This window comes from Neofelis nebulosa, chromosome 2 (genome assembly GCF_028018385.1).
Source record: "Neofelis nebulosa isolate mNeoNeb1 chromosome 2, mNeoNeb1.pri, whole genome shotgun sequence".
Classification (NCBI taxonomy): Eukaryota; Metazoa; Chordata; class Mammalia; order Carnivora; family Felidae; genus Neofelis; species Neofelis nebulosa.
The window spans coordinates 220810735-220838064 of record NC_080783.1 but is presented as its reverse complement, the minus strand read 5'-3'; the positions used below and the strand labels follow the sequence as shown (position 1 = coordinate 220838064).

General features: G+C 65.7%; 1 protein-coding gene across 5 annotated transcripts in view; it reads left to right on the top strand.

The window, feature by feature from the left end:
- Positions 1 to 1227: 1227 nt before the first annotated feature.
- Positions 1228 to 27330, top strand: part of PRDM16 (PR/SET domain 16) — a 316465-nt gene continuing 290362 nt past the window's right edge. For all 5 annotated transcript variants that reach the window (XM_058719369.1, XM_058719367.1, XM_058719368.1 and 2 more), the window contains exon 1: positions 1228 to 1519. In XM_058719369.1, the coding sequence (XP_058575352.1) occupies positions 1483 to 1519 (37 nt within the window). In that variant the 5' untranslated portion in view covers positions 1228 to 1482. The remainder of the gene's footprint in view (positions 1520 to 27330) is intronic.

Below are 27330 nucleotides of genomic sequence, written 5' to 3'. Positions count from 1 at the left end.
TGGTCTCGGCGGAGGCGCCCCCGGCCTCGCTGCACAACAAATGGGGAGCGGCTGGGCGAGAGCCCACCCGCCGCAGCGGAGACCCGCATCCGAGGCTCGGCCTCTGCCCTGCTCGGGCGGACTCTGGGACCGCTCCCGGTCCTGCAGCCTGGCAGAGCTCCCGCCCGAGGAAGGGCCGGGGTCAGCGCCTCCTTCCCCCCCCACCCCACCCCCCCACCCCCATTTCATTCTCGAATCCCAGATACCCTCGAATGAGGAGTTCTCACTGTCCCCACCAGGCCCCTGGCCCGGACATCCCGCCCGACCCTCCGCGTCAGAGGGCCGCCCGGCCGGCCGCTCCCTGCCACCTGCTCCGCCGGCCTTTCCCGCCCGCGACGCACCTGGGCCGCGAGAGGCCCCTTCCCCGAAGGTGGCCCGGCCCCGGGTGGGGGGCGGGGGTCGCGCCGCCGGGTACTCACCTGGGGCCGGCGGGGGCGGGAGTGCGCGGGCGCGCCCCTAGGGCGGCGAGGTCCGGGGCGCCCCGGGGTTCGGACGGCTGCCCCCGCGCTGCGTCCCCGGTGCCCGGCGCGCTGCTCTCGGCGGTTCCGCGCGGACCGAGGGCGGCGGGTCCGAGTTTCAGCCGCCCGCCCGCCCGCCCGCCGGGGCTGCGGCGGAGCGCGGAGCGGGCGGCGCCGCCGCTGTTGTTTTCGAGCCGCGAAGCCCGGAGCGGCGGCGCTGGGGTGGGGGGCGGAGGGGAGGGGCGGGAGCCGGGCAGGCCCGAGGGGGGCGCGGGGCCCGGAGGGGGCTTCGGAGGAGCCGGGTTCGGCGCGCGGGGCCCGGACACCCCCTCGGGCGACGGCGGGCCGGGCCGGGGGGCCGCGGGGACAGGAGCGGGCTGGGGCGGCGGCGAACGCGAGGCTCTTTAATCGGTAATAAAATGCAACAAAACGAAGCAACCCAGCCAGACCCGCGTCCGAACTCTCGGCGCGCGCGGCCCCCGTTCTAGGAAGTGGCGGCGCGGACGCGGCCCGGGCCGGGGCGGGAGCAGCCGCGCGACGCGGCGCAGGGGAAGGGTGGGGGGGAGGGGAGTAGTCACCTCGCCTCCGGGGCCACCTGGGTCCTTTTAAAGTGTCCGGGGTGCGGGCCCCGGGCGGGAGCGCTGTGCACAGAATGTTTTCTTAAAGGGCCAGTTCCGAGCTGCGCCGAAAAGGGGGGGGGGGGGAGAGGGGGCGGGGGGGGGGGGGGAGAGATAAGTGAGTTGAAGACCGGGAAGGCCGAGGAGAGCCCCCCAATCCCGCGCCGAGGCGGCGGCGGCGACGGCGGCGCGACGATGAGGATGATGAATACATTGCAAAGTTTTTTTGGCCCCGGCGAGGGGTGTCAGATTGAGTGCTCTGTGCGCATGTGCGAAGGTGTCCAAACTGACAATGCTGCGGAGATGAAGATAGTGTGTAGCCGCTTCTGGACTCGAGGAGGAGGAGAGAGATTCCGCGAGCCGGCACCATGCGATCCAAGGCGAGGGCGAGGAAGCTGGCCAAAAGTAAGTCTCCCGCGCTCGGCCGCGCCGCGCCGCCGGGTCCGGGCCGCGGGGCCGGGGCGCCCGGGCCAGGGGTGCGCGTCGGGGCGCGGCCGGCGCGCCCTGGGCTCCCGGCCCTCCGATCGGCCGCGCGGCCCCGGGGGCTGCTCCGCCTCCCGCGCTCCGGGGCGGCCGGGCTCGGCGCAGAGGCTCGGGGCGCCCGGGCCGCGCGCTCCCCGAAGGCGCCGGCCCCCTCCTCGCGAACCCCCTCCCCCCCCCCCACCCCCAGTGTCAGGCGCTCGGGCCCGGGAACCCGAGGCGCGCGGTGGGGGCCGGGGAGGGGGGCGGAGGGGGAGGGCTGGGGGTGGAGGGGAGCGAAAAGCGAAAGTTAGCGAAAAGTTGACGAAAGGGTAGAGCAACTTTTTCCTCCTCGCTCGCTCTCTCCCTCTCTCTCTCGGAGTGGCTCTCAGTCCTGGTCAAATCATATTCCGGGCTTTTGAAATAGTGGGCGCTAGAGCACCGCCTTTGGCGTCCGCCAGCTGGGCGCAGAGGAGGGAGACCCCGAGCCGGGGAGGGGGCGGAGGAGGGGGCGCGGGGCCGGCGTCCACCCCGCTTCGCGGGCGCAGGGGCAGGGGTGGCGGCGGCGGGACAGCCTCGGCCACTTGGGGAGCAAAATGGAGACTCTTTCCTGGGCTTGGAGCCGCGGTCGGGAAGTTTATTCCCGACTGGTGCCCCCGCGCGGGGGGCGGGCGCTCCTCCGTGGCCCGGGCAGCCCCGGCGCGGGTGCCTCCGGCAGGAGGGTCCCCACCCGGCCGCCTTCCGATCCGCTGCTGCCGCCGCCCTCGGCCCCGCTCGGCCCCGCTCGGCCACCCGCCCCCCACCCCCTCCCCTCTCCCCAGCCCCCCTGCCCCTGGTCGCCCGGCACAGCCTCGAGGCCCGCCGGGGACACGGCTGCCCCCGGCAACGCTGCCCGGTCCCCGGTCTTACTTTCTCTTTCGCTCCGTCTCGGGCCGAGCCCCAGGCTCCGAGCGCCCAGCCCGCCGCCGGCCGGGTCCTCGCCGCCGGCCCGGTGCGCCCGGCCGCCCGCCCCGCCGCGCCCCCCGCGCTCCGGCCGCCGGCACCTTCGGCCCAGAGGCCCGCGGGCCCGGGATCGCGGCCCCGGGCGGAGGGCAGGTGGGAGCGGCGGCGCGGCGGGGCGGGCGAGCGCGGCTCCCGAAGCCCGGCCGAGGCCCGGCTGCAGCGAAGCGGCGAGCGCCGCGCGGAGAGGACCCGGCGCCGCCTGCTCCCGCCGCCCCCTCCGCCGCCGGCCGCCCGCCCACCCGCGGGCAGGGGCGCCCGGCCCGCTCCCCCTCGGGATCCCCGCCGACCACCAGGTCGCCCAGCGCGCTGCTCTCCGGCCTGACCCGGGCCGACCCGGCCCAGGCCGAGCCTCACCGCGCGGCTCAAGGCTGAGCCCCTGAGCACGAGCCTTGGTGGGCCAGAAACTGCCCACACTTTTCGAGAGAAGTTCTGCTCCGTCGACTGGGGCGGCCCGGCTCCCCAGGACTGCGCCCCGGCGGCCCGGCCGGAGGCCAGGCACCCGCCGCCCGCCAGGGGGAAAAGCAGCTCCCTGCTTCTGCCCGGCGCCCCTGGAGTCCCCCCGGGGCTGTGCGGGGCTCCTCCTCGAGGCTCCCCTTTCCAGCCCGTCTCCCCTGCCCCGCGCTCAGAGCCTGGGCCTCCTCCACCTCCTGTGATCTCTGGCCCCTCTTGGTGCGAACAAGGCCCCAGTGTTTCCTGGCTGGTGCTCCAGGGATGTGCCTGCACTACCTGTGGGCCCGTGGGCTGTGGGGTGTGGGTGTTCCCGTGCTCCTTGGGGTCTGTGCGGGAGCGCAGCGGGCTTTCTCAGAGTCTCGCCCCTGGGCTGCGAGCTGCCCCCTCGGGCTCTCGAAGGGGCCGAAGCTTTGAGCGAGAAAGTGGAAAGCGCGGCGCTCTCCCTGGGCCTTCGCCGCAAGCGAGAGGCCGGCTCAGTGCCCCCAGAGCAGCCCCGGGAACAGCCAGCGTCCCACGCCCCTGCGGGCCACCCATCTGGCCTCCAGCCCTTCTGTCAGGTGGGGAAGCCTGCGCTGCCCGCTCCCCTCAGGACCCAGAACGGGTTCCTGGCAGCATCCCGCGGCGTCCCTAGCCCTGAGGCCAGGGAACCAGACCCCAGGGTAGGGCAGAGCCCAGGTTCCCCCTTCCTGGGAGTCCTTCGTGAGGAAGAGCCCGGCACAGCGCGTGGCTCAGGCCCAGACCCAGCTGGAGCCCACACTGGGGCAGGAACTGGAAACCCCTCTCGGCCCTCCTCAGGAAGGCGGCCGAGGCAGGCACAGGGCCACGGCTGCCTGCCTGACACAGGGCCCTGGATCCGCTGAGGAATTTCATTTCACTGGACAATATTTTAAGCAGATGTGGACGTCCCTGGGGACCTGACTCCATTACCTGAATGTGAGGCAGCAGGGCAGCCCCAGGGCGGCCGACAGAATCCGCGCCGCCCCCCCCCCACCTTCAGGCCACCTCCCGGCCGGGGTCGGGGGGCTGGGGGAGGAACGAGGGGTCATGGTCATAAGGCCAGCGTGCAGGGCTGGGCTGTGCCTGAGGCCACGTGGAAGGACAGCCTGGTCAGCGAGCGTCAGTCCCTGAGTCGGAGCGCGGGGGCTGCCTTAGAGGGTGCGTCGGGGGCCGTGATTTCGTTTGTGTTTCCCGGGACCCCGCTCCAGGGGGCTCCCCTGCTGGGGCTGCTGCTAGCACCTTTACTGAGTTATGGTAGCACCTTTGGGGCCCACGCCGGGGGCTCCGAATGGAGCTTTCCAAGGGCAGAGGCCACTGACGCGCTCACCGTCTCCTCGATGTGAGCCCAGACAGCTGCGGGCAGAGTGAGGACCGGGGGTGGGGGGGGGGGGCGGTCCACCAGAGTGCCCTCTCGCTGGCCAGGGCACCGCTGGCCTGCGGGGAATCGCAGGCGTCCCTGCCCTACGTTTAAAAATGAAATGCCTAACAAAAGCTTTGTGTTTCTGCCCCTGTTGGGAGCCAGGTGAACAGGTGGGGGTCGACCCAGCCAAGGTGCCCCCCTCCTGACCTCCTGCTAGCACAGCTGGGGGACCCCGTGCAGGGGAAGAAGCGTCCCCAGAGACTGTCCGGCCGCCGCGGCCCCCATTAGAGCGGCGCCTGAGACCTGATCCCCACGGGCGCGATAGACTCCTAGACCCCACGTATTCCGGGCCCGGGGTTAGTGTCCTCCAGGCGCCCGCCGCCTAGCCCCTGGGGCCGACCTGGGGGGCCCGCTGCCTCTGCCCGACGCCCAACTTGGCGCATCTCGTCTGTGAGTTCCAGCGCCGTGCGCGTGAGGAAGGTGTGTGTGCGACACAGGGTGAGGGGAGCGCGGCTGGAGGCTGAGCCCCTTGTCCCCAGCCACAGCAGCCAGGCTCCCGCCCCGCTGGGCCCTGCCCCCCCCCCCCCCCCCCCCCCGCCAGGGGAGGTCTGCCCCTTCCATCAGTGCTCTCTCCCCGGAGCCAGGACAGCGGCCTCCTGTCTGGACGCCTGCAAGGGCAGCAGTGCTGGGAAATGTCCGGCCGGAGTGCAGCTTGTCGCCCCGCTTCGGGCGAAAACGCGGAGGCTGCCGTGGAGGGGCGGGGTGCAGGGCTGGCGGCCAAGGCCAGGTGTCCCGCGGCAGTGCGCGCACCGGGTGCCTTCGGGCTCCGGCTTCCACACTGGCCCTGCGGGTGTGCCAGGGCGCCCAGGCCGGTGGGGGGAGGGGGTGGGCGGAGGCCAAGTGCTGCGCGTTGAGTGACCCCCGAGCGGGCTCCCAGGGGAAGGGCACTGCATGTGCCCTGAGGTCCCCACCAGGCCGCCCTGCAACCTCCTGGTCGGCTGCAGGTCTGGAGCAGGTGCGGGCTGGGCCTCCAACCCTCAGGCCCCATGGCCCCGAGCGCCCTGAGCTCCCCTTCTGGGCACAGCTCGGAGCTGGGGAGCTGGTCCCGAGGCCCGGTGCTGGCGGTGGGGCCAGCCAGAGGCTCCCCCCACCGGGCCCCCAGGGGGAGGCCACCAGCTCGCAGGGCGGCTGTGGGCTCTATTAGCCCCCTGTTTTATTCAATTAGGAGGCAATTAGGGATCCTTGGGGGGCTGGGGCTGGTAATTAAGGTGATGTATAATTAGAGTTTCAACAAAAATTATCCAGGATTAAAAATCTTTTGAATAATTTCGTTTAAAAATTTCAAATGGCGTTAGAGACAATTTATCAGGTTTTGAATCAAACCCGTGTAACAAGTCTTGGACGCCACAGCTCGAGCAGCGGGCGCGGGAGGACAAGGGACAGCCTGGGCGCTGTCCCCCTGCGGGAAGGAAACTTGGCGAAGGGACAGGAGACCCGGGCCTTGCCGCGCGGTACGGCGGCGGTCACAGGCGCGAGGGCTGCAGACTAGCGCCGGCTGGCCCGGCCGCGGGGCCTTGGGGACCCCAGGCCGAGCGGATGGTTGCCGAAGTCCCCTGTCCTCCGCGCTCACAAAGTCCCGGCAAACTACCGAGCGGGGCGAACGGCGCTGCCGTCTACACAGCGCAGCCGGCTTCCTGGCGGCAGCAGCGGCCGGGGCGCGCCTCGCCCCAGCCCAGCTCGCGGGAGCAGCGCCCTCCTCCTCCAGGGCCGAGGTCGGGCCCGAGGGTCCCCACCTCTCAGTTTCCTGGATGGAGGAGGGCGGGCTCTGCGCCTGAACTCCCTGAGTCTTGACCCTGACCCCGACGCTGTGGGGGGCAGACCCGCGTCCCCGTCGAGGTGGCTTTGCGGATCTGGGCACGCAGAGTCTCAGAGAGCACTTCAAGCGGGTGTCTGTCGGGCCGTGTGGGGAGGGGGGAGATGCTGAGATGCGTAAGCGCAAGGTGGAGGTCTGGCTTTGCGGATCCGTCAACCCTGCCTTCCCGGGATGCTTCCTCCAGCTCCGCCCAGGGTGGCCCATTGGTCCCCACCCCCCCCTCCTCGGGCATTCGCCCCAGCACCTGCCCTGGGAGGCCCAGAAGGACCTGCGGCCTGAGCCGATGCCCCGGTCCCTGCCGCAGCCTCAGCCTCAGCCTCCAGACACAGGGGAGGGTCCAGGATCCCTGAAAGGCGCTCTTGGTCCGCTTACTGGGCGTGACCCCACTTCCTCTCACTGACCCGGGGAGGAGGGATTTCGGCCTCGTGGGCACCACTTTTCGTGGTAAAAACTCCCAAACACAGAGAGGTCAACTAGCCCATTCAAAGGCACACAGCAAGTTAGGGATGAAATTGAATGCCACTTAGGCAAAGCTCCCCAAGCTTTCTTGTTTCACACCCCCTCCCCGCCCCCTTCCTTAGGGTCCTGCAGGCTGCACTTGATTCCAGAGGATTTTTTTTTTTTTTAACTGTCTCAAGGTTTAAGCCTTCTCCCAAGGCCAGTGCTCAGCCTATAACAGGTCTGGTCTTTAACGGCAAATACGACATCGGTGTCCTTCCCGCTTGTGAATGCAGCTGGCTCACTGTGTCGTCAGCCTCCTCCAGGCCCGGTTCTCTTTGCCCGGGTCTGGACTCTTCCCTAGGCTGCGCAGGACGCTCGCCCTGGGCTTTTCCGGCCCCCGGGGCCCGGAGTCCTCTCCCCAGGGCAGGTGCAGAATAGAAGCGCCGACACCCTCTAGGTGCTGCCTTCCGCCGAGGCAGAGGCCGGAGGTGTGGGGGCTGCCTGCTCGCCCTCCCGCTGCCACCCCAAATCTGGAGGCACATAATCACTGCCCCTCCCCCAAGGCAATCAGGGAGAGGTGGAGCCCGCTGCTGTGTGGACCTCAGCCACTGGGCGGGAGGAACTGGGAGCTGTAGCTGGAGGTCCAGCCCGGAATCGGCCGCTGCTGCTTAAGCCTGGGCGCCTCACGGGCTACCCCCCGGGCCGTGGTACCCATTCCGGGCCGGCCGGTGCCCCGAAGCTTTTGTGGGCCCCCCGCGCGACGAGGGAGGCCTCTTCCTGCCCTACCACTCTCTGTGTTGGGTTTTCTGCCATCACACCCTTGGCTGGCCCGCCTGGCCGGCCTCTCCCAAGACTCCGGAACAGTGCCCTGGAGCTCCGAGAGAGCGGTGCCTCGGCTCCGAGATACATATTTGTTTAATAGTTAACATTCTGTGCAAAAGAGGAGGGAAGTCAGATTCTGGTGAAGGGTTTGCTTATTTTATATCCACTATAACTATTTCTGTCCATGAAAATTGGCTTAATTATATCAATGGAATGTTTCTTTTTCAATTCTGTATGCAATTAAGTCCATCTTGCTGGCTGCAATTTATTTTAATAAAAAAATAAACCAGTGGTGTGTACAGTTCCTCGTCCCCTGGGGACAAATGCGATTGGAGTGTTTAATTTCATTAACTACAATGCGGCCTACTGGAAAAATGTATAAAATCAGCTTTATACAGCTTAAACACTGGCATTTGAAACAAATCATTATTGCATTAGCTGTCACACTGGTAATTCTAGAATCTAAGGAAAAAAATATATTATGGCTGTTTTTATAACCCTTTGCAAAGGCACTGTTAAAATAATTTATAATCATTTTAGAACATGGCTGGGTCCTGGTGAATATTTTCTCTCCTCCGTAGAAGGCCCTGCATCATCCCTGTCCGTTTTGCTTACCGACGCCCGGGCCCTTTCCAACCCCAAATACTCATCTTTCAGGGTGGAGACAGTGGGGCCCGTCCTTAAACAAACCTGCTGATGTGGGGTCTCGCCTCTCCTTCCGTGCTGGTCCGACCCCGGTGTTGACGTGGACCGTCACGCGTAGCGAGACCCCTCTGAAATCCGTCCGGGGCCAGAGGGGACCCCGAGGCTGGTGCCGCAGACCTTCCCGCCCCCCCCCCCCCGACCCCCGGTGGGCGGACGGACCCAGAAACACACCTGGCTTCAGGGTTTTACAGGCGTGGGAGCGAACCCTCCCCCCAGGGACGGCGGTGTTCCCGCTCAAGCCTGGGGAAGCCAGGAGCAGCTTCCGTTGTGCTCCCCTGTGAACCCCTGTGCGGGAAAGAGAGAGGATCGGTGACCCTCACACACGTGCTTTCTGAGCCCGAGGTGAGGCTTCTCCGCACAATTCACCAGACCCCTGCTGCTTCTCGTGGCAGCCCAGCGCCGGGACGGGGGTGCGCCCCCGGAGCATGGGCTGTGTGTGGGGTCGGCAGTGTCCGCGGGCGTCCGTGCCCAGCCCGAGCTGACCCCGCAGGTGGCATGGCAGGTGACGGGGGGGACGGACCTGGGCGCAGGGTGGTGGGGAACAGGGCTCCTCGGTGGCTCCTGGCTCTCAGGTGAGCTTCGAGGTGGGCTTTTCCCAGCGTGGAGGTGGGGAGGGAAGGAGGCGGGCTCAGCCTCGCCCTGGGCTCCTTCCAGAGGGCCTTCCTCCCCAGGCCCAGGCAGTGCCCCGGGGCATGTGAGGGGTGCCCAGGCCTTCCAAGTGGATTCTCGGGGAATTCCTGGAGACGTCCTTGGGCTTTTCTGGCCACATGGAGGGCTGACCCCTGGCCCTACTCCTTGGCCTCCTGACTCACCTGGATGGGTTTACTTTGGACACATTTCTGTTTTCTAATGGATTCCGGTGTGGGTGATGGGAGGACATTGACAGGGACACAGGCACGGCGTCCTTAGGTCTGGAGCCCCCTCCTGCTCCTCAGGGATGTGGCCCCTGAGGCTGGGTGGGGCGCGCCACAGCCAGGTGTCCCCAGATCCCAATTCTGGGGACCAGTCCCGCTGACGTGACCTCCGCCTACCCAGCGTGTGCCCTCAGGCCGTTCTCTTTCCATTCGAGGTGCTACCTGGTCGAGAAGTGAATGGCTTTGTCTACTTTCCTACTTGAAAAAGAATAACAAAGCCGAATGCTTCCTGCAAATATCAAGCCTCGGACGTGGACGCTGCACTTGAGGCCGCCGTGGGGCAGGCTGGGGGCTTCCTGTCCTGGCCCCAGAAACCTGGCTTCATACCTTGGGTGCCCCACTCCCGATCCCCACGCCCTGCCCTTGCTGCCAGTGTGGCTCCCGACCTTGCTGCGCCCTATCCTCTCCCCTTACTGTCTCCGCCTGAGCCGAGGCAGGGGTGCGGGGCCTGCCTGCTCACCCTCCAGCCCCCACAAATACCTGTGTGCACCTGCGTCTTACTTGTCCCCCAGCCTCGAGCTGCGTGGAAGGTTCTGGAAGGGTCCAGCATGGGGTTTGGAGGGGGGAGGATCCTGGAGCCAGGCAGGGAGTGAGGCAGAATTCATAGTCCGTTCAGACCGGCAGTCAGAGCTTGGGTTTCGTCCCCCGCGTCTGCCTGGGGAGACGCTTTGTTGGTCCCCAGGCTCCCGAGCCTTCCCGAGGGTCACCCGGGGGGCCCACGGCGGGGGGAGCGGTGGGGGCGTGCAGGCCTGCACACGTGTGTGCCAGTCAGGCCGAGGGTGCAAAGCCCTAGCACCCAGAGGTCTGCTCTGCGCCAGCAAAGGTCCGCTTTGGTTCTTGCGCACGGCTCGGCCATGAAATAAAACACACGGACGAGATCCTCAGCTTGTCCTTATTCTCAAACTGGGAAGCTCGGGTGCTGGGGTCTCATCTGGCCCCTCTGACCTGCAGCCTGCACCGAGGGCAGCCACCCCCTCCCGCTGCCTTCCCAAACCTTTCCTATCCTCACGCAGTCTCTGGGTTCCAACAGCTGCTGACATCTGCCAGCTCTCCTCTCGTTAGAGCCCCCCACCCTCCCCCGCCCTGCTCCTGCAGGAGCTCAGGGTCCTCTGTGTGTTTTGGGGGCTCGGTTCCATCTGTCTGTTCCTTCCTGCCCTGGAGCGGAACACGCTGTCCTTGGGCCTACTGCGTGCAGGGGTCCGAGTGCCACACGGTTCACCACGCTCTGGGCAGCGTGATGAGTCTGGGGGCTCACGGGTCGCTGCCCCAGGGTCTGGGCTTTCGTGTCCAAGCTGTTGGGGCCGGGGGGAAGCCAGATCAGACCAACAGGCTGCCCCCAGCCTCAGCGCGTCCGGAGGCAAACCTTCTCGGGCGTCCCTGGCCTGGCGTCCACGCGGGAGCCAACTAGTGACTCTATTTCAGATTAAAAAGGCCAGAAGGAGGGGACACGAGGGAGAGATGCCCGGAGAGGAGCTTTGCTCGTCTGCCTTTGCTTCTGTGTGTCTCTGTTTTAAATTCAGTGGCTCACTTGGAACGCGTGGGGCTTCTCTGGCACCCACGGCGGGCAGGGCACCTCCAACACTCAGGCACGGAGAGGAGGTGCCTGGGTGGACGCGTGATGAATGGGGACTTGCTACGGCTGAGAACCCTTTCCTGTGACACAGTTTGATCCCCGTATCTAAATTCAGAAGCTGGCGGTCGATATCACACCGAAATATGGATTTACAGAACAGACTGCCATTGCCCCTTCTGGCTGCATCTCCGAGGGAAAGGGGCACGCATTTAAAGGCGCTCAGACATTTGTATCTGCTCAATGGCCTGTAACAGCCTCATCGGGGAGGCCCGGCCACATCGGTCCATAAAGCATTTAAACAAAGACTGGAAATTACGCTCACCGGAGGAGCCCAAACGGTGAACACAGGGGAGCCCTGCCCGCCGCGGGCAAGCGCAGGGCGCCGACCCTCGTGCGTGCCCCGCGCCTCCCCCCTCCCGGCCGCAGGGCCCTCAGACGGCGCTCCTGGTCAGGTCAGGTCAGGTGCAGGTGCAGACTCGGGCCATTTCCCCAGACTTCACGTTGTTACCAGGTGGCCCGTTCTCTCCCTCGGTCCCGGGAGACCCATACGCTTAGGTCTTTGCTGCGCTGCAAACCAGCATCTCTGGCCTGTGCTGACCTGGCCAGCGTTTCTAGCCGGCGGGTTCGCAAGTGGCTGTCGGTCACCCCTGCTGGCCCAGCCCCGAGATGCTGCTGTCCTCAGGGTTAAATCCCGAGCGGTCCCGGGCCCTGTTTCGGGGGTGTCCGTCCATCAGCTCAGAGGAGGGCACCATGCTGCCGGAAGGCCCCCGGGGTCCCTTTCGGATGGGAGTTTATGGGCTGCTTTAGGCTGTAGCGACCAGCACGGGATGCGGCGCGCGTGTCCACGGCTGGGCTCCCTTCCTGGAGACTGCCGCCCGTGTATGCCAAGATGCTTCCCTGGGGGAACCTGGCTGTCCTTGCAAAGCCCTCCCAGCTCTTATCCCTGGGAAAGTCAGTGCATTCTTGAACCGCCTGAAAACCGGGGGGCGTTTCTGTCGGCCGGAGCCGCGGCTGGCGGCGGGAGATGCGGCCCCCGGCACAGCCCCTTCATCTGGTCTGTGTGCGGAGATGGCCCCGGAGCGCGCAGACATTTCTACCGAGCAGGTGCTCCGTGCGTGTGCGCCTGTGTCCGAGCGTGGGTCTCATGTCTGAGCGAGACTCACCCTCAGGCTGTTCTTTCTGTTTTGTCAGTGATGTTGTCCTGTCCCTGCCCACTTGTGCTGTGCACGGAGGCTCCCCCCCGCCCCCCCCCCCCCCCCCCCCCGCCCACGCTGCTCAGTTCTCCGCCATGTCTGGAACCGTGGCTGTGGCGGCCGGGCCCAGCGCTGTCCGCAGCTGGCCGTTGTGGGAGAAGGGAAGGGAACGGAGAAGTTCAAAGGTGGAGCGCAGGCAATCTGGGGGCACTTCCCCGCACGTTTACAACCCCTCGGAAGAAACAAAGAGGAGCAGGAGGTGTTTGGATAATCCCGGGCCCTAGCGCTCACATTTGGAAAAATTAGGGCCTCTCGAAAAATCACAGAATTGTGCCGCAGTGTCAGGTTCCGAGATAATGATGTGTCTGTGTGCGAAAATATTCAATTGCAATAACACTCCTGTGAGTGCCTCTCTGAATGGCGCATTCAGTTCCCGGCTCGGGCCGAGCGTGAAGCCAGTGACTGACAAAATACAAATGGTGTCATAAAACGTGGGGGGCTCCAGCCGGACTCTGCCTTCCGATCGGTCCTCCGCCTCGGCCCATCCAGCCATCCCTTTCTTTAATGAAACAGCCCAACGAGGTGGCTGATTATTTATTTATCACGTTAGCAGGAGGAAAGCTGTCAGAGACAGATCGATTTTTTCCCTGGAAGTGATTTGACGGTACTTTGGAAATAAGACCCGCTAAGCTAGGCCGCGTGCTGTCCTCAGAGCTCCGAAGTCCAGTCGGCGGCTCTGCGGACGGTCCGTGCTCTGGAACACAGGTCAGCAGCCCGAGCGGGCGGCGAGCCTCGGCGGGGCCAGCCCTCCTTCCGACGGGGTGGACGGATCAGGGATTTCTGTTCCGAGGAGCGTGGTCGACGTCTTCTTCCGGGCCAGTGAAATCTGGGCAGCAACGAGCCAGTCGGGGACAAGGGGGGACTCTTCGTGTCTCCACCGGGCCTGTGGAGACGCGGCATCTCTGACAACAGCCGGCGAGGTGGGGGGGCTCCCGTCTGGACGCGGGGAGCCCTCAGCCGTGTTCAAGGAACTGGTGCGTGTGCGTGTGTATGTGTGTGTGTGCGCGCGTCCTGGGGAACGGGACGGTGCGGTTCGGTGCCGGCACACTCGCGGGGGGGAACAAAAGCACTACCCGGGGCCGTTGGAAAGAAGTCCTCAGAAACCCCGGGGGTAGAGAGACGGCCCAGGAGGGGCTCTCGGGCTGGGAGTCCGAACCACAAAGCAAAGGGGCCCCGAGTCTTAACTTTCTCTCCATCGAAGGTGTTAATCTTACCTTCCAAAGGTTAGATAAAGCCGCTCAAAGCTGTTTGTTATTGAATCTCCTCTGCTAATTACAGTGGCGGCCTTGGTCCGAGGCCCGTCTGGGCCGCACCGCGTGGCCCCCGCGGCTGGCAGCCTGGAGAGGGGTCATTCTTCGCTGCAACCCAAGAGCTCCCTCACGGGGGTTTTAGGTTGCCCCCTGATGCTGACATTCATTGTGCCCGCGTTCGAAGGGGAGGGGCCGTGGCCACGAGGGTGAGAAGCCCATTGCCCCGGCCGGGTCCTAGGTGCCCCTCGGGAGCCGCTCCTCGACCCCCAGACTCCGCCTGGCACCGTGAGGGAGAGGGCTGGGCGGGGAGGGGCGCAGCCCGACCTCTCTGACAAAGAACCCCGACTCCTCATTCGCCAGGCCCTGGAATAATCCTCGGCCTCGCCTGCAGTGTCCGTGGCTGGCCAGGGGGGAGGGGGGGCAGGGGGCATGCAGGGAAGTGACCCACAGACAACTTGGCGAGGCCCGCAGTGGCGGGACACCGGGACCTCCTGGGGACCCGCACCCGCCTTGCTGGCCCCCACCACAGGGCGCATGGGAGGGGCACCGCCGGGGCCAGGAGGGCCACCCAGGGGCCACGATGCCTTCTCCCGTAGAAGCCCGGGACGCTCACCGAATTTGTGAAAGCAAAACCAAGCCGACCCCCCCTCCCCACCCCCCTGCCCACCTGCCCGGCCCAGAGGCAGAGGCCTTCAGCAGGCAGGGCTGGGGCGATGGAGCCACGGCGCCCCAGGAGCAGTGGTGGATGCTCCCGTGAGCGACACCACCGGGCGCCTCGGACCTGAGGGCCGCCTGCTCCCGGTCTTGGCGTTCGCTTCCCAAATCCCAAATGGCATGAATGGCTCCGTCATGTCAGCTGACCTTGGACAAAGCAGAGGAACTTGATGGGCCTCCTGCTAGCAGAGTGCTGCTGCCTGGTGCCTGGGTCGGAGGGCTGGCCCCAGGGTCCCTGCGGCCCCGGCAGAGGGAAGGCGGTCAGGGTGGTCTCAGGGAGTGCTGCGGGGGTGATGTCCTGCCCCTCGCATGCCCCCTGTCTGTCCAGCAAGGGCCCCTCCAGGCCAGCCTGACCCTCCATCTGGGGTCTCCCTTGGCCGAGGCGGAGGGAGACAGGACACCTGCTGATAAGTCAGACCCCTGAGGGCGACTGGGCCCCAACGTGCTGGGCTCCAAGGACAGTCCCCTCAGGAGGCCCTGGCCAAGGGTGAGTTTAGTTTTAGAGAAGCTGAGCAGGGGGCCCCCGGGAAGCATCCTGCACCCTTACCGGGGCTGGACTGGGGGACACACCCTGGTCACAATCACGGCACCCTTGCACCCGCAGGTCAGCTCCTGGGTCCTGACCCATCCCGTCTCTGCGGGGTCCGGACAGAGCACGGGCCGAGGGGGGTGCCGCGTGCCCTCTACCCCTGACGTGTCCAGCCCGCCTTGCAGGGCCGGGGAATTTCTCCAGGACCCAGTGAGGCAGACGTGGGGGTCCCGGGCCGCCTCTGTCCCTTCCAAGCCACGAGAAGGGCCGGACTGGCTGGGAGGATGACATTCCTGGTGCGCGTTCAGTGGGGGTGAGCCCCATGCCTCTCCCCTCCTCTCGGGGCAGGATGCTCACCTGAGCGGCTCAGACGGGACCCGGGGCAAGAGGCAGAAGGCTGGGATGGTGTATGGGGGGGCCCGTGAACGTGGCATTATCATTGCTATGATGTCTTTGTCGGCGGCTGTTTGGGGTTTCTGGAACTTTCTTGCACCTGCCTGAGGGCAGATGTGTGGGAATATGCGGGGCGAAGGAGCCTCCGGACATGGCCTACGGATTAGAAAGCTCATCTGAAATGATGTTGTGGTGAGTGGAGAGTGAGGGAAGCAGGCAGAGGGCTCTGGTCCTGGGTGGACGCGCCTGGCCCGAAGAGCTGTGCCCACCGTCCGCGAGCCGCTGACTGTCCGGGCTGCCTCGGGCAGCTGTGCTCAGTGGGACCCCCGCAGGTGTCTTCACTGGACTTGGGGACCCCCGTCCCCCAAGTTCCCAGGAGGAGAGGAGTCAGGGACCGTGGGGAGCCACGCTGCCAGGGTCCGACAGGACACTGCCGGGGAAGGGGCGAGGGTCTGTCGTGAGCCCTGACTTTGGGGGTCTTTTGCTTAGCTTTCTGCCAGAGGACTTTGGGGAGCCGAGTGGCAGGTCCCAAACCTCAAAGGAGGGCAGCCGCTTCTCTCTCCCTGTCATCCACCTGACGTTCTGCTTTGGAGTGTCTTTGCACATCCAGAGGGACGAACTTAGGACTTGCTCAGGGGACCACAGGATAACGGGGCTTTCCTGTAATCAGTTTGTGCGTGCACTGACACACACGTGAGTGCACACGTGTGTGCAGGAACACAGACACACACATGCATGCAGAAATACGCACATGCACACACACTTGTGCAGGAACACACACACGCACACTTTTTGGGTGTGCATGTAGATATCCGAGCAGAGCACGTTTTGGGTGAGTGAAGGGACCCTCCTGCAGGGAGCTGCCGCTGGGTCAGGAGGAGAGGGAGGCTGGTACAGCCTAGAGTCCGAGCACTAGTCCGTGGGACCCTGCAGGACAAAGGGTGTTGGCATCTTCTGGGCCAGAGGACAGGCCCTTCCCTCCTCCCTCGTCAGGGACGGCGGCCCTCGAGGGCCCTGGGGGTGTCGGGGGCCTTTGCCTCTAGGGTGGGACAGGCGGTGGCCTCCAAAAGCACCAGGGGACGGGCTGGATCTGGTATCATGCAGACACAGGAGCAGGGGCACAGGGTCCCCTCTGGCCCTTTCAAAGGGACATTCGATCTGAACCCTGGGGCCCAGTAAGGAGATTCCCGCGAACCAGTGCTGACGAAGTCAAAGCTCTCAGCATTGGAGAAAGCGTGGGGACTCTGGCATGAGGCCCTTTGTGGGATTATCTGCCCCCCTGGGAGGCGTGGAATGTCGGGGTGAGAGGCCACGGTGATATAGAGCTCCCGCAGGCCACCGATAAAGCGGGATGCTTTCTGTGGCCGCTCCGTCGCCGAAATTTGAGGTGCGGGCCCAGAGAGGAGGCCGCTGGCCCGGGACATTTGAGCCCGGGAGGCACCGTCCGCTCTGCCTTTGCTCTTGAGAATTTGAGTCCCGGCTGCGTCTGCCGTTGCCGATACCCAGGGCTCCTGCCCGCTTAGGAAACACGAAGTCTGGAGAGACCTGGGCGGCGTCTTGCTTCCCAGACCGGGCTGCCTGGGGGCGTCCCGTGGGCTTCCGCGGCCGTGGGGAGGCCAGGCGGGGAGGCTGGCAGTTCTTGGGTGCCCGTCTGCGAGCCGCAGGCGGGAAGTGCCAGGTGTATCCACGCACGCCGGGCGCGGCTGCTGGCCAGGCTTTGGCGTGCCTGGGGTTTGCTTCCACGGGGCATCCGGGCCCCCTTTCCTGCCCCCCTCCGTCCCCAGTTCATTCCTGCCCTTGTCCGTGGACAGGAGCGCGTCTCGCTGTTCTGGGGGCTGGTGCCCGGGACCCGCCACTGGCCCTGTCCAAGAGCAGGCAGAATGTGGGCACAAACCGAGCACGTGCGGGCAGCACCGTGGCCTGGAAGAGACGAGGACACGAACGGGCCGTGCACCGTCTTGGCGGGCCCTGTTCTTCTCGAACCGCGGTGACGGGGTTCTCCGCCTCATGGGGTCCAAATCGTCCTGCAGCCCAAGGACGAAGCTTTGCCTGGCTGCCCAGCAGAGTCTGGGAGGACCATGGATGGGTCAGGTCCAACTCCCTGGACGTGGCTCTAAACTGCGGTGGGAGGGGGGAAGAGGGGGGAGGAGGGAAGAGCCGCCCGGGGCAAGAGCTGGACGTTCCGCCCAGGGAAGTGCGTCCGTCCTGACCCTACGTCCAAGGGTGCCGTCTGTGCTCACAGGCTGGCTGCCGGACCAGCAGTCCAGGCTCTGGGTTCAGGCAGATGCCCGAGGAACCCCGCCCCCCCGCCCCCAGCCTGTGCGACCGGCTCCCCCTGCCTTTCCCAGTTCAGTGTCCACTGAGACACGGGGGATCCTGGAGGGTTGTGGTTGAATCAAGAACGGGCTTGCTTGTGCGCCCACACCAACTGTCCTCCTGGAGCCGTGGAAGGGGCCCTGGCTGGTCGTCTGCGGGAGCCTGGGGTGGCCTGCCCGGTTCACAGAGCCGGCAGGAAGCCCTCGGTCGGGACGTCCCCCCTAGGTTTTCGGGGGCTCCAGGGGCGCCTGCCCGCCCCAAGCTTCTTGAGTCCCAGGAGCATGTCCGGTCCTGAGACTTGCAGTCCATACACGCGGGCTGACTGCTGGGTCAGCTGCTCTGGGGCCCTGCGGCTGTCCGCACCCGACCACAAACCTGCTGGCCCCGAAGCCTCCTATGCGTTCAGGGCGCCCCGGAAGGCCGCGGTGGCCTGGCACGACTGTGCGGTCGCCTCCCGCCGGGTGCCTTTCTGCTTCTGCACCCCGGACCCCTTCCTTCCGGGGAGGAAGGTAGGCCGGGAAGTGGAGCTGTGCTCAGGGCGCACGGGTGCACGAGGAAGTCTCGGTGACCGGGCAGCGTCCATCCGCGTGCGGGGTCTCCGGCCGGGGCGGGCAGCCTGGACTCCGGTGTCGTGGGTTCTGACGCCCTGGCTCGGCGGCCTCCGGCCTGGGGTTGGTCACCCTGCACTTCCTGTCCCGTGTGAGGGCTCCGGCTCTCCCCCTCGGGCCGAGGCCCGCTCCGGCCAGACGACTCCGCGGGCCCCGGGCCCCGCACCCCCTCGGCACAGAAACGTCTGGAGCCAGAGCCTGGCCTGCGTTTCCTCCCGCCGGGCCCCTGCCCGACCTGCTTGCCCCCGGGTGGGCTCCCGTCTGGACCCCGGTCCTGTTTGGGAGCAGAAGGCACCCCGGACGGCGGTACCAACCAGGGCCGGCAGAGCAGACCCTCCCCTGGGGGGGCCGCCCCCACCTGAGACCCCGAGGGTGGGGCTTTTACCAAGTGCCTCCCCTCTGGAGACTTCCTTTCCGAGCTAAGGAAAGGTTCCTGGCTTCATCTGTCGGTGCTTGCCCTATTTATTTATTTATTTATTTATTTATTTATTTATTTATTTTTCTGGAGTATGCTGTTAATTAGGCAAAAGATGTGCAGAAGTGAGGCCGCGCCTGGAGTTTTCTGCGAAAAATGAGAACCCCTCCTCGGAATTTCCAGTAGTGACGCAATTAAGTGATGGAATTTGGCAATTTGAAACACAGTACCACCCACCTCCCATGAAAGTTTAAAAACAAAACAAAACAAAAAAAAAGGAAAGGGAAAAACCGAAATCCGAGTGACAGTGGCTGTCAGCCCAGGGCCACGTGCTCGCAGGGGGACGCCGAGCCCACGCTGGGGGTTCTGCGCGCCCGGCCCGGCCTTTGGAGGTGAAGGGTGAGGTGAGGCTCACTTCTGAAAGGAGGCCTGGCGGGTGTCTGCAGGGTGGAGGGGAGCGGGTCCCTGCCCAGGCATCCCATCTGGAGGCCCCGTGGTGGCCCCGTTCCCCAGGGTTACGCTGCGCGGCCCGCCCGCCCGGGAACCACTTTCCACATTGGGGTCAGGTCAAGGGTCCTTCCCTGTGCTCGGCAAGCGACGTGACCCCAAATGAGGAAATGCACATTTCTTGGGTTCGTGGGAGGGAGTTTTTTTAGCTCATCAGAGATTTAAACCAACTTTGATTTTTTTTTTTTCCCCCAAACGAATTCTCAGCCAAGAATGCCCACTGCGTGCCGTCCCGTCGGCCGCCGCCAAGCCCACATTTCCCGACCGTCAGCCCAGAGAGGCCCTCAGAGCAGCCCCGGCAGCTTCCAAAACGCGTTTCTCGACCGTGCGCGCTGCCCACGGGTTTGGTCTTTCCTTTAAAAAAAAAACCCAACAACCTTGAGATGCCTTTGGACGAGTCTCTGGCTGTTGACAAATCAATGTTCCGGGGAGGGAGGCGCGTTTGTGTTAGCGGCACCGGGGTCCGGCCTCCCGCTTGTGCTTGAGCAAAGATTGCACCCAGGTTCCCGGAGCCGCGTCCCCTCCCCTCCCCCGCGGCGCCCCTGCTCTTTGGCCTTCGCGCTACATTCTTCTTGCTCTCCTCATTTCGCTTCGTAATGTTGTTCCTGTCACCTTCTAAAGCCAGCCAGCAGCGCGGTGGGGATTTATGAGCCCTAAACGTACGGCGGGATCGTCTCTCTTCCATCTTCTCGGTGCTGCCCCAGCTGTTTGACCTCGGCCGCCGTCGGTGCGAGGTGTGCGTGCAGGGCTTCTGTGCGGCCAAGAAGTCTCCCGGTGGGAGAAGGGCAGGCCGGGCGCTGCGGGATAGGGGCCCCGAGGCACTCGGCACCATCCAGAAAGCAGTCACAACCCCGCCAAACGGCCTTCTCCCCACGTGTGCTCTGGTGTGCTTGAAGAAGTCCACTCCGCTGGGGTGGGAGCCGGTGGGGACGTGACACGCGCATCCAGACCGCCCGCCGCCCCTCACGCCCCACCCTTCCTGGGGGTGCTTTTGCTGCGGGCGACAGTGGACACAGGCAGCCTAGCCTGTAGGAAATGCAGCACCCCGCTGCCGGTTCCCGAGTCTCTGGGCAGGCTGCTGGGCCTGCTGACCTTGAGGGGACCACTCATGGGGAGGTCATGGCTGCCCTATTCACCCCCCACCCCACCCCAAATCGTGTCCTGCCTTTCTACATCGGCATGGGATCGACTTCTAGTTCAGAACCCACTCCCACTCTGGAGGGACTAAGGACCCCCTCCCCACGTGTGCTCAGAAGGGCTGCCTGGCACTCGGCCACGTGTCCCCCATCCGTCCTACCCCGGGGGATGCCCTCTGTAGACATGGCCTTGCCACGCGTGGACAGAGGTGGGTGGATGTGGCACCGTCACCCCTGCCTGGAGACGATGCGTGTCGGACCCTAAGCTGGTCACATGCCAGCGGCCGCACAGCGGTACCGGCCGAGAGGTGCGGGGCCCCGGCCTCCCGCGTCCAGCCCTGGGTCCCTGCGGCTGAGGGTGCCTCCGCCCGGGCCTGTGTTCCCCGCGGAGCTGGCCAGAGAGGAGCCCATTCACCTACTTGGAGCTCAAGGGGGTCTGTGAGCTCATTCAAGGTGGCGGGAGGGGACGGGAGGGCTCTGAGCCCAGCAGCCTGCCCTGTTCCTGCACAGGAAAAATAAAACGTCCCCAGGCCATAAAACGCACATTGTTCAATCAGCCTTTTATAGGACAGAGTTTACTCATCGAAACAGAAGCGCCCCTGCCAGGCACGGGGCCAAACACGGCTTTCTCGGGGAGCACGGCTCCCCAAGTGGCTCGTTCCCGCACAGCCACGCGGCACAGAAAATTCAAGGGAGCCGTGTGTGCGGGGCTTGCGGACCCCCCTTCTTGGCGTCTCCCCCAGGCCCAGCCCCAGGCTGGGACGTTGATCCCGGGGCCCCAGCCGGCTCCCCGCAGGCGTTTTGATTTGGTGAAATGGACCCACGGCACATGCCGACCTCGCCACGCCCGCGCACGGGTGAGCACTGTCCTCCGAAGCCGCTTCATTCATTTGTCCATTCGCTCACTCATTTGTTCAGTGCCCATAACGGTCGGGGTGCCCCCTCGGCCCTGTCCTGCCTCCTTGGTGCTCACGGTCTGTGTGGGCAAGTGCACTATGAACGCAGCTGCGTGAAGCCCGGATTCAGGGATGTGCGGGCGGCCCCCCGCGTGCGGCGGGCGGTTAGGAGCCCAGACGTGTGCCAGCCCGGCCTGGGCTCAAACCCCATCTCCGCCACCCACCAGCTGCCCTCTGCTCTCCAGCTCGGATCCCGCGAGTCCCACCTGCCGGCCCCTGGGGGACCGAGAGTGTGGACGAGCTCCCTGGCATCTGGCGGGCAGCCCAGAGGTGTCACCGCACGAAGGGGACCCTGGGGATCCAGACTGCCTGGGGGGGGGGGCCGGACAGGGTGGGGTGACCCCAGGAGCCACCTGCCTGCCCCAACTGCAGTCCAGCAGGGAGACTCTGCCGTGCACCCGCCTTGTCCGGTCAGATGACTGTGCCTGTGGCTCAACAGGGCTTCGCGGGGCCCCTCTGTGCCTGTCCCCGCGCCTGGGGCGGTGCCCGTTTCCCCTGGGGTGGCCCAGGTAACGGTGGAGACATGTCAGCAGTCAAGTGGCCGTTTTTGCCCAAAGACGCTGGGCCAGGCCCCGTACCCCTTCCAGGCAGGTGTCCCCCTCTGGAGGCCGGCCACACGTGCGTCCCTGTCCGTGGGCTTCTCACACCCATGACCCTCGTTCGGCCTCCGGCGGCCCCTGGCTTGGGGGGCCCGGGAGACGGTTTGGCCACTGCCTGCTCCCGCGACACTAGTGGTGACCTCCCACTGCACCCCCAGTGCTTTCCCACCTTTGACCTCTGGCTGAGGCACCCCGATTTCAGATTGGGAGCGTCTTTTCCTGGAGAGCAAGCAGCCCATCTGATTCAGCTTTCCCGAAGCAGAGGCGATGTCCCTGCTGGACTCGGGGGCCACCAGACAGACTGGACTCCGAGGGCCACAGGGCGTCTTGGCGGTGCTCTCTGGTGAGCCTCGAGGACCAGAAAGGCAACGTCAAGGCTCCCGAGACGTCCAGAAGCGGGGCTCCCTGGGCAGGCCGCCGTCCACACCCGTGCCGGGCCGCCCTGTTGGCGCACGGGGACCCAGGAGCCGAGCAGGGTCCGGCTTGTGCAGGAGGGTCTCGGCTCTCCCCTGAAGCCCGCACCGCAGTCTTGCGCTTGGGGTGCGGGATGGGGGCCTCCTCTTCCAAAGCCCAGGCGCCAAGAGGAAGCTCGGGGAGCGAAGAGAGACGGCCATTGTGACAAGGTGAGAGCCCTTGAGCCCAGGGCGCAGGACGTTCACGCCAGGCAGGCCCTCCTGTACCTGAGCTGTGCGTGCGGGGACCCCGAGGCCCAGGGAGGACGGGGGAAGCAGAGGTGGCCCGTGGACGCTGCCGGGGGCCGACTCTCCCATGACCGTGCAACCGAACTCCCAGCTTCTGTCTCCCCGGCTCTTCCTCCTGGCTCTCTCCTCAAGGAGCCGGAGAGGTCGGACTTCTCGGAAACGCTCGGACCCCCGTGGGGGTTGCCGAGGCAGATGGGGTTAGGACTGAGGTCACTGGTCCCCCAGCTCACACATCTGCCAGCCCCCGGGGCGACGTCCCCCGCAGGCATTCCAGCCGACAGCATGGAGCGAGCTGCCCCTGCTGGGGGTGGGGTGGGGGCATGGGGGCCCCCCCCCAGAGTCAACCCCGTGGCAGAGGGGCCGCATGCTCCCCGGGGCTGCAGCCACCAGGAACGGAGGGGCCCCATCCCGCGTGTTGCACATCCTAAACCTTCTCCATCTTGCGCGCCGGCACCCTGCGCGCCCCCGAGGGGGCCACCAGCACTCCAGGGTCACGGATCGGGTCCAGGGAGAGGGCTTTGTAGTCACGGGCCCAGGGACGGTCCAGGCAGGTGTGGATGGGCGTGCCGGCAGAGTCCCTTTTCAGGCCATGAAAACTGTGCCATTTAGTTACAGAAAGCCCTATGCTCACCACCTACGGTCAGGGACTGGGAAGTGGAAAGTCAGGGCCGGTCGGGGGCTTTTGCAGATGGTTCTGGACGAGTGCTGTGCTGGCGCCCCCCCGGCCGTGGGGCCCTCCTCCCCCTGGCCGGTGGTCCCCGCCTGAGCTCGGTGCCACGAGGTGGGTGTCCGGGTGCCGGTGGACCTGCCGGCTGCTCCGGGGCTGGGGCCCGGCCTGGGGGTGCCGCCTCTGCTTGTCTCGAGGGCCCATGACATCTCAAGACAAAACTTAAAATCTGGGGAAGATAGGAAGGGACTACAGCTGCCATCGGCACCTTGAAGCGGTGGTGAGAACGGGGAAGCAGGCCTGCCAGGTCTGGCCGCGTCTCTTCAGATGTATGGAGGGATGTCCCCGCCTCTGGAAACCGTTGCCCAGCTCCGTGATCAAGAAACAACAGTGAGCCGGGGCTGGTGACCTCGATGGTCCCTTCCCTGAGTCCACCGTGGTTCCCCATTCTCCCCAGCCGAAACCTCCCAGGACTGAGGCTGGCCCGATGTCACCGGCAGGGCCCAGGCCAGTCCGGTGTCGTGGGCCGACAGCTTTATACGCCTGTCAGTCAAATTGTGGGTAAATGTTGACCCCTGCCTGAGCCACAGCCTAAGGACAGCCAGTACCGATGGGCTCCAAAGGGCGAGGAAGGACCGGGAACATTTGGGGGGTGGGCTGGGTGATGGGGTCAGGCCCCTGCACCCCCGACATGCCTAAACAGAGAGTGGGTGGCACAAGGAAAGAGTCCTGGTAAATTCCCCTGAGTGCTGAGAATTTTTTGAAGTCACCACGGCCCTTGGACTTCTGTGATTCTGTGGTCAGGCTGCTGTGTTCCAGGAAGTGCCAAACAGAAGTGGTGGCTGTGTCCAGTCACCTTGGTCTGGGGAAAGCAGTGGTCGCAGCCAGTGTGGTCTGTGACCACCGGTGACCTAGAAACCAATGCCGGAGTGCTCGGGGCCGGGGCCGGGCGGGAGGGGGGGACTCACCACGCCGGGGCTCGGGGCGGGGGGATGGGGCAGCGGGCCCCCAGGCCCCCAGCCTGCCTGTCCTCTCTCATGGCTTCTAAGCATCTCCAGGGAGGAGGTGGGATTCTCAGAACAGAGGGACACACACGTCACGTCGATGGTGCCCCCCCCTCCCCCCCGCGGGATCAGAACCTGGTCAGAGGGCAGTTTGGGCAAAAGGGAGCAGCCCTGGCTGGGACGGCAGGGCTCGCGGGCTCTGTGGAGGTTCAGTGCCGGGCTGGGGACCCTGCAGAGAGCGGCTGTCACTTCCACTGGGCTCTGGGGAGGAGTGACCGGCAGGTGACTTTCACGCTGGTGACCAAGAGAGCGTGGCACTTATTGGTGTGAGCAGATTCGTTTAGTGGAGATCACGGGCATCCCCTGAATGTGGGCTTTGCTCTCAGAAGGAGGGCTGTGCCTTTGGGACACAGCCAGCTGGTGGCCGTCCTGCTGAAGTGAACAGAGACCTGGTGGGAGCTTCCCCGTTTCCCGCAGCCGGGCCCTGGGGTCCTGCCCTGTTGGTGTCACTGGGTGAGGCGCCTGACCCCTGGGAGAGCCCTGAGGGCCGGGAAGGGGACAGGGGCCAAGTGTGCGCCCCGGGGCGGGGGGCTTCCTTCCCAGTCTTCCCTCCAGTGGGTGGTGTTGTGGAGCCCCAGGGGCCCGGCAGCCTGGGGCACTGACCTGTTTTATGGCAGCATGGGGAATTTCCGGTCTCCAGTGAGAAAAGCCCGGGCGGGCGTGAGGCTGGGGGCTGGAGCCACGGGGACCCTCTGCTGCCCCAGGGCTCCTTCAGTGTCCCCACCTGGTGCCTGTGGCCAGCTTGCAGCTCTGCCCACCCCTCCAGTGGGGGCAGTGATGCCCCAGGCTCGTCCTTCCTGGCTGCTGGCCCGGGTGCTGGTGGACGTTTGGGGGCCGAGGAGAAGCCCCCAGCGGGGCTGGTGGGGCCTGGAGCGCCCACGGCCACTGAGGAAGGTGGGTCCTCGCAGAAGAGGCCTGGGCTCATCCTCTGGGTTTGGGAAGAAGGCAGAATAAGCTGGGTGGATTTATAGCAGTTTGGGGTGCGGCGATGTGTGCAGCTGAGGCTCAGACCAGCCTCTGTGCCTCAGTTTCCCCATCATTAACGTGGGAGGTGCATGCGTGTGGGCACGGCTCCCCCTGTTGTGCAGGGGGTCAGAGCAGTGGGGGAGAAGGAGAGAGGCAGGAGGACCCCAGAGCCTGGGGAACATCGAAACTGGTTCCAGAAAAGGGATTGAGGCCAGGCAGCGAGCCACAGGAGGTGAGGGCTGGGCTCTGGTCCTGCCTGGGGCCTCCCTGGGTGCGGCCTCGGCGTTGGAAACGGGCCGGAGGGTTGGTGCAAATGGCCCCCATGGCCCCCTCTGCTGCTGACGACCAAGGTTCCGGGTCAGCAGCTGGATTTTGGACAAAGCCTGGGCTCAGCCTCCTTGTCCAGACAGCTACTGGGGACAGTGTGCCCATTCGAGACTCGGCCGGCCCTGCAGGGTGTGTGGACAGCCGTGGGCTGGGGCTGGGAGACCAGGGTCCGTGTGGGGCGTCCCCGTGGCGTCAGGGGTGACTTGTGGGGGCGCATTCGTCACTTGGTTGCCTGGACGTGGGCGCCACCTGCTCAGGGCTGGCCCTGGGGCGCCTGTGGGTCAGACGCTGCCTCGTACTGTTTCCGGACCGCACAGCCAGTCTGTGGGGTCAAATCAGAGGTTCGTTTCATCTCAGCAGAGTGGGCTTGATGACGGGCACTCGGTGTCGGGGTCGAGCCCAGGTCAGGGGGCCAGTCACCCTCGCTCCCTCGCAAACAGCCCGGTGACTTCCGTCCGGGGATGGCCCGGGCCCCCCGCGTGGCCTGGGCTGGAGTGGGCTGCAGCCTGTCTCCCCCATGCCTTGGTGCCTGTCCATTCGGGGTGTGCGGCGGGCCCAAGGAAGGTCGCAGTGCCAGGGACCCAGTGGAGGGAAGGGCCTTCCGCCCTCTCCTCGCCACACGCCCTACTCCCCACCCCCCGCCCCCGTGGGGGTTCCCTCCTGTGGCTTCAGCCCCAGCCCGCCCCCCCCCCGCCCCGGGCCTCCTGTCCTTTCTCCTGCTCTGAGCCCCGCCGGCCACTGCTGCCCAAGCCAGGCCCCCAGTTGGGAAGGATTGAGGTCATGGGTGGGGGCGGGTCACGTGCTTGAGAGGGAGAGGGTCTGGTTTTAGAGCCCACACCTCAAGGCTGAGGCCAGAACCCCTTCCCTCTCGGACTGGCTCTTCCTCTTTCGCCAGGGCGGGCTTCTTCCCCGCCGGCCTCGGGCCTCCCTCAGTGTCCCTGCCGCCTCGACGTCGAGGGCATCGTGGGAGCTGGACGTCAGGGCCTCCCTCTCCTGCCCCCAGACAAGTGAGGAGGGAGGCGTGGGGCTCAGGGATGGCAAGCCTCAGAAGCTTCCGGAGAAGGCGGTTTCGCCTCCAAGCGGGGGCAGACGGTGAGTAGGCCGTTTCTCTGCCGGGAGAGCGGAGAGTGTGGGTGATGCGGGGCCCTGCTCTTCCTTCGTTTCCCCGAGCTGGCCTGTCCCCCGGGGCCGGTCCCACGGCAAGGTGGCCACCGTCCTCAGCAGGACCAGTGGGGCCCTTTGCTGGTGACTTGGAGCCAGGCCGTCGTCTCCCTGTGCCCCTACCTGCTCTCCCCGCGGGGAGCCGCTGCCCCCCTGCTGCCTCCAAACGAGATCAGCCTGGACGCCCTGGTGTGCGTGTCCCTGGGGACCGTGACGGTCAGAGACGCCCCTGCCGCTTCCCGGGTGAGGACCTGGCTTCAGAGAACGGCCTGCAAATGTATTGTGGTCACTGGGGCCACGGGAAAGGTCAAGGGCGGGGTAGTGGAGCCTCTCCATGAATCCAGCCACAAGGTCTGGCTCTGCTGGACGAACTTTGGATCCCGATGGGTCCTTCACTCTTCCTGTGACTCTGGGCAAGTTTCCTGACCTCTAGAGGTCTACTTCCTTATCAACGGGGTGGGTGTGAGGATGTCCACCCGGGAGGGGGCTGGGAGCAGCTCCCCCCCGCCCGCCTCGTAGCGCCCAGGATAACGCGATGATGAATAATAATTGTGAGTGGCGAGCCTTCCGTCCCCGAGTCCCCGTACGTCCCCTGGAGTTTGCCACGCTGGCAGGGGTTGGTCAGGGCCCGGTCGTCCGGCAGAAGCTGGAAGCCGGCCCCGTCACCCTCACCACGGCCGACATGATTGGGAGAACGCGTCACACCCCTCCCCCCTCCAAAGGCTCCCGGCCAGCCTCCCGGTGTCCCCGTCCCGTCTCTGGTTCTGGGTAACGACCCCCTTCCCTGCCCTGGGCCTCCTTCGTGGCCTGTGCCCCCCGGATGGGCAGAGAGGAGGCTTCCCTGAAACTCAGGGGCACGCCCCGCCCAGGACGTGACTGCTCTGAGGGCTTGCTCTGCCCTGAGGCACGCCGATGTCCCCCGGCCACAGAAGGAGCAGCGCCCGAGTCCCTCCGCAAACCCTCTTCCGGTGGAGAAGGAGCAGGAGAGGAGTCGGGTCCGTGGGGGCCGAGACCTTCGATCAGCCACGACTTAATTTAGGATAAAACACCCCGATCCT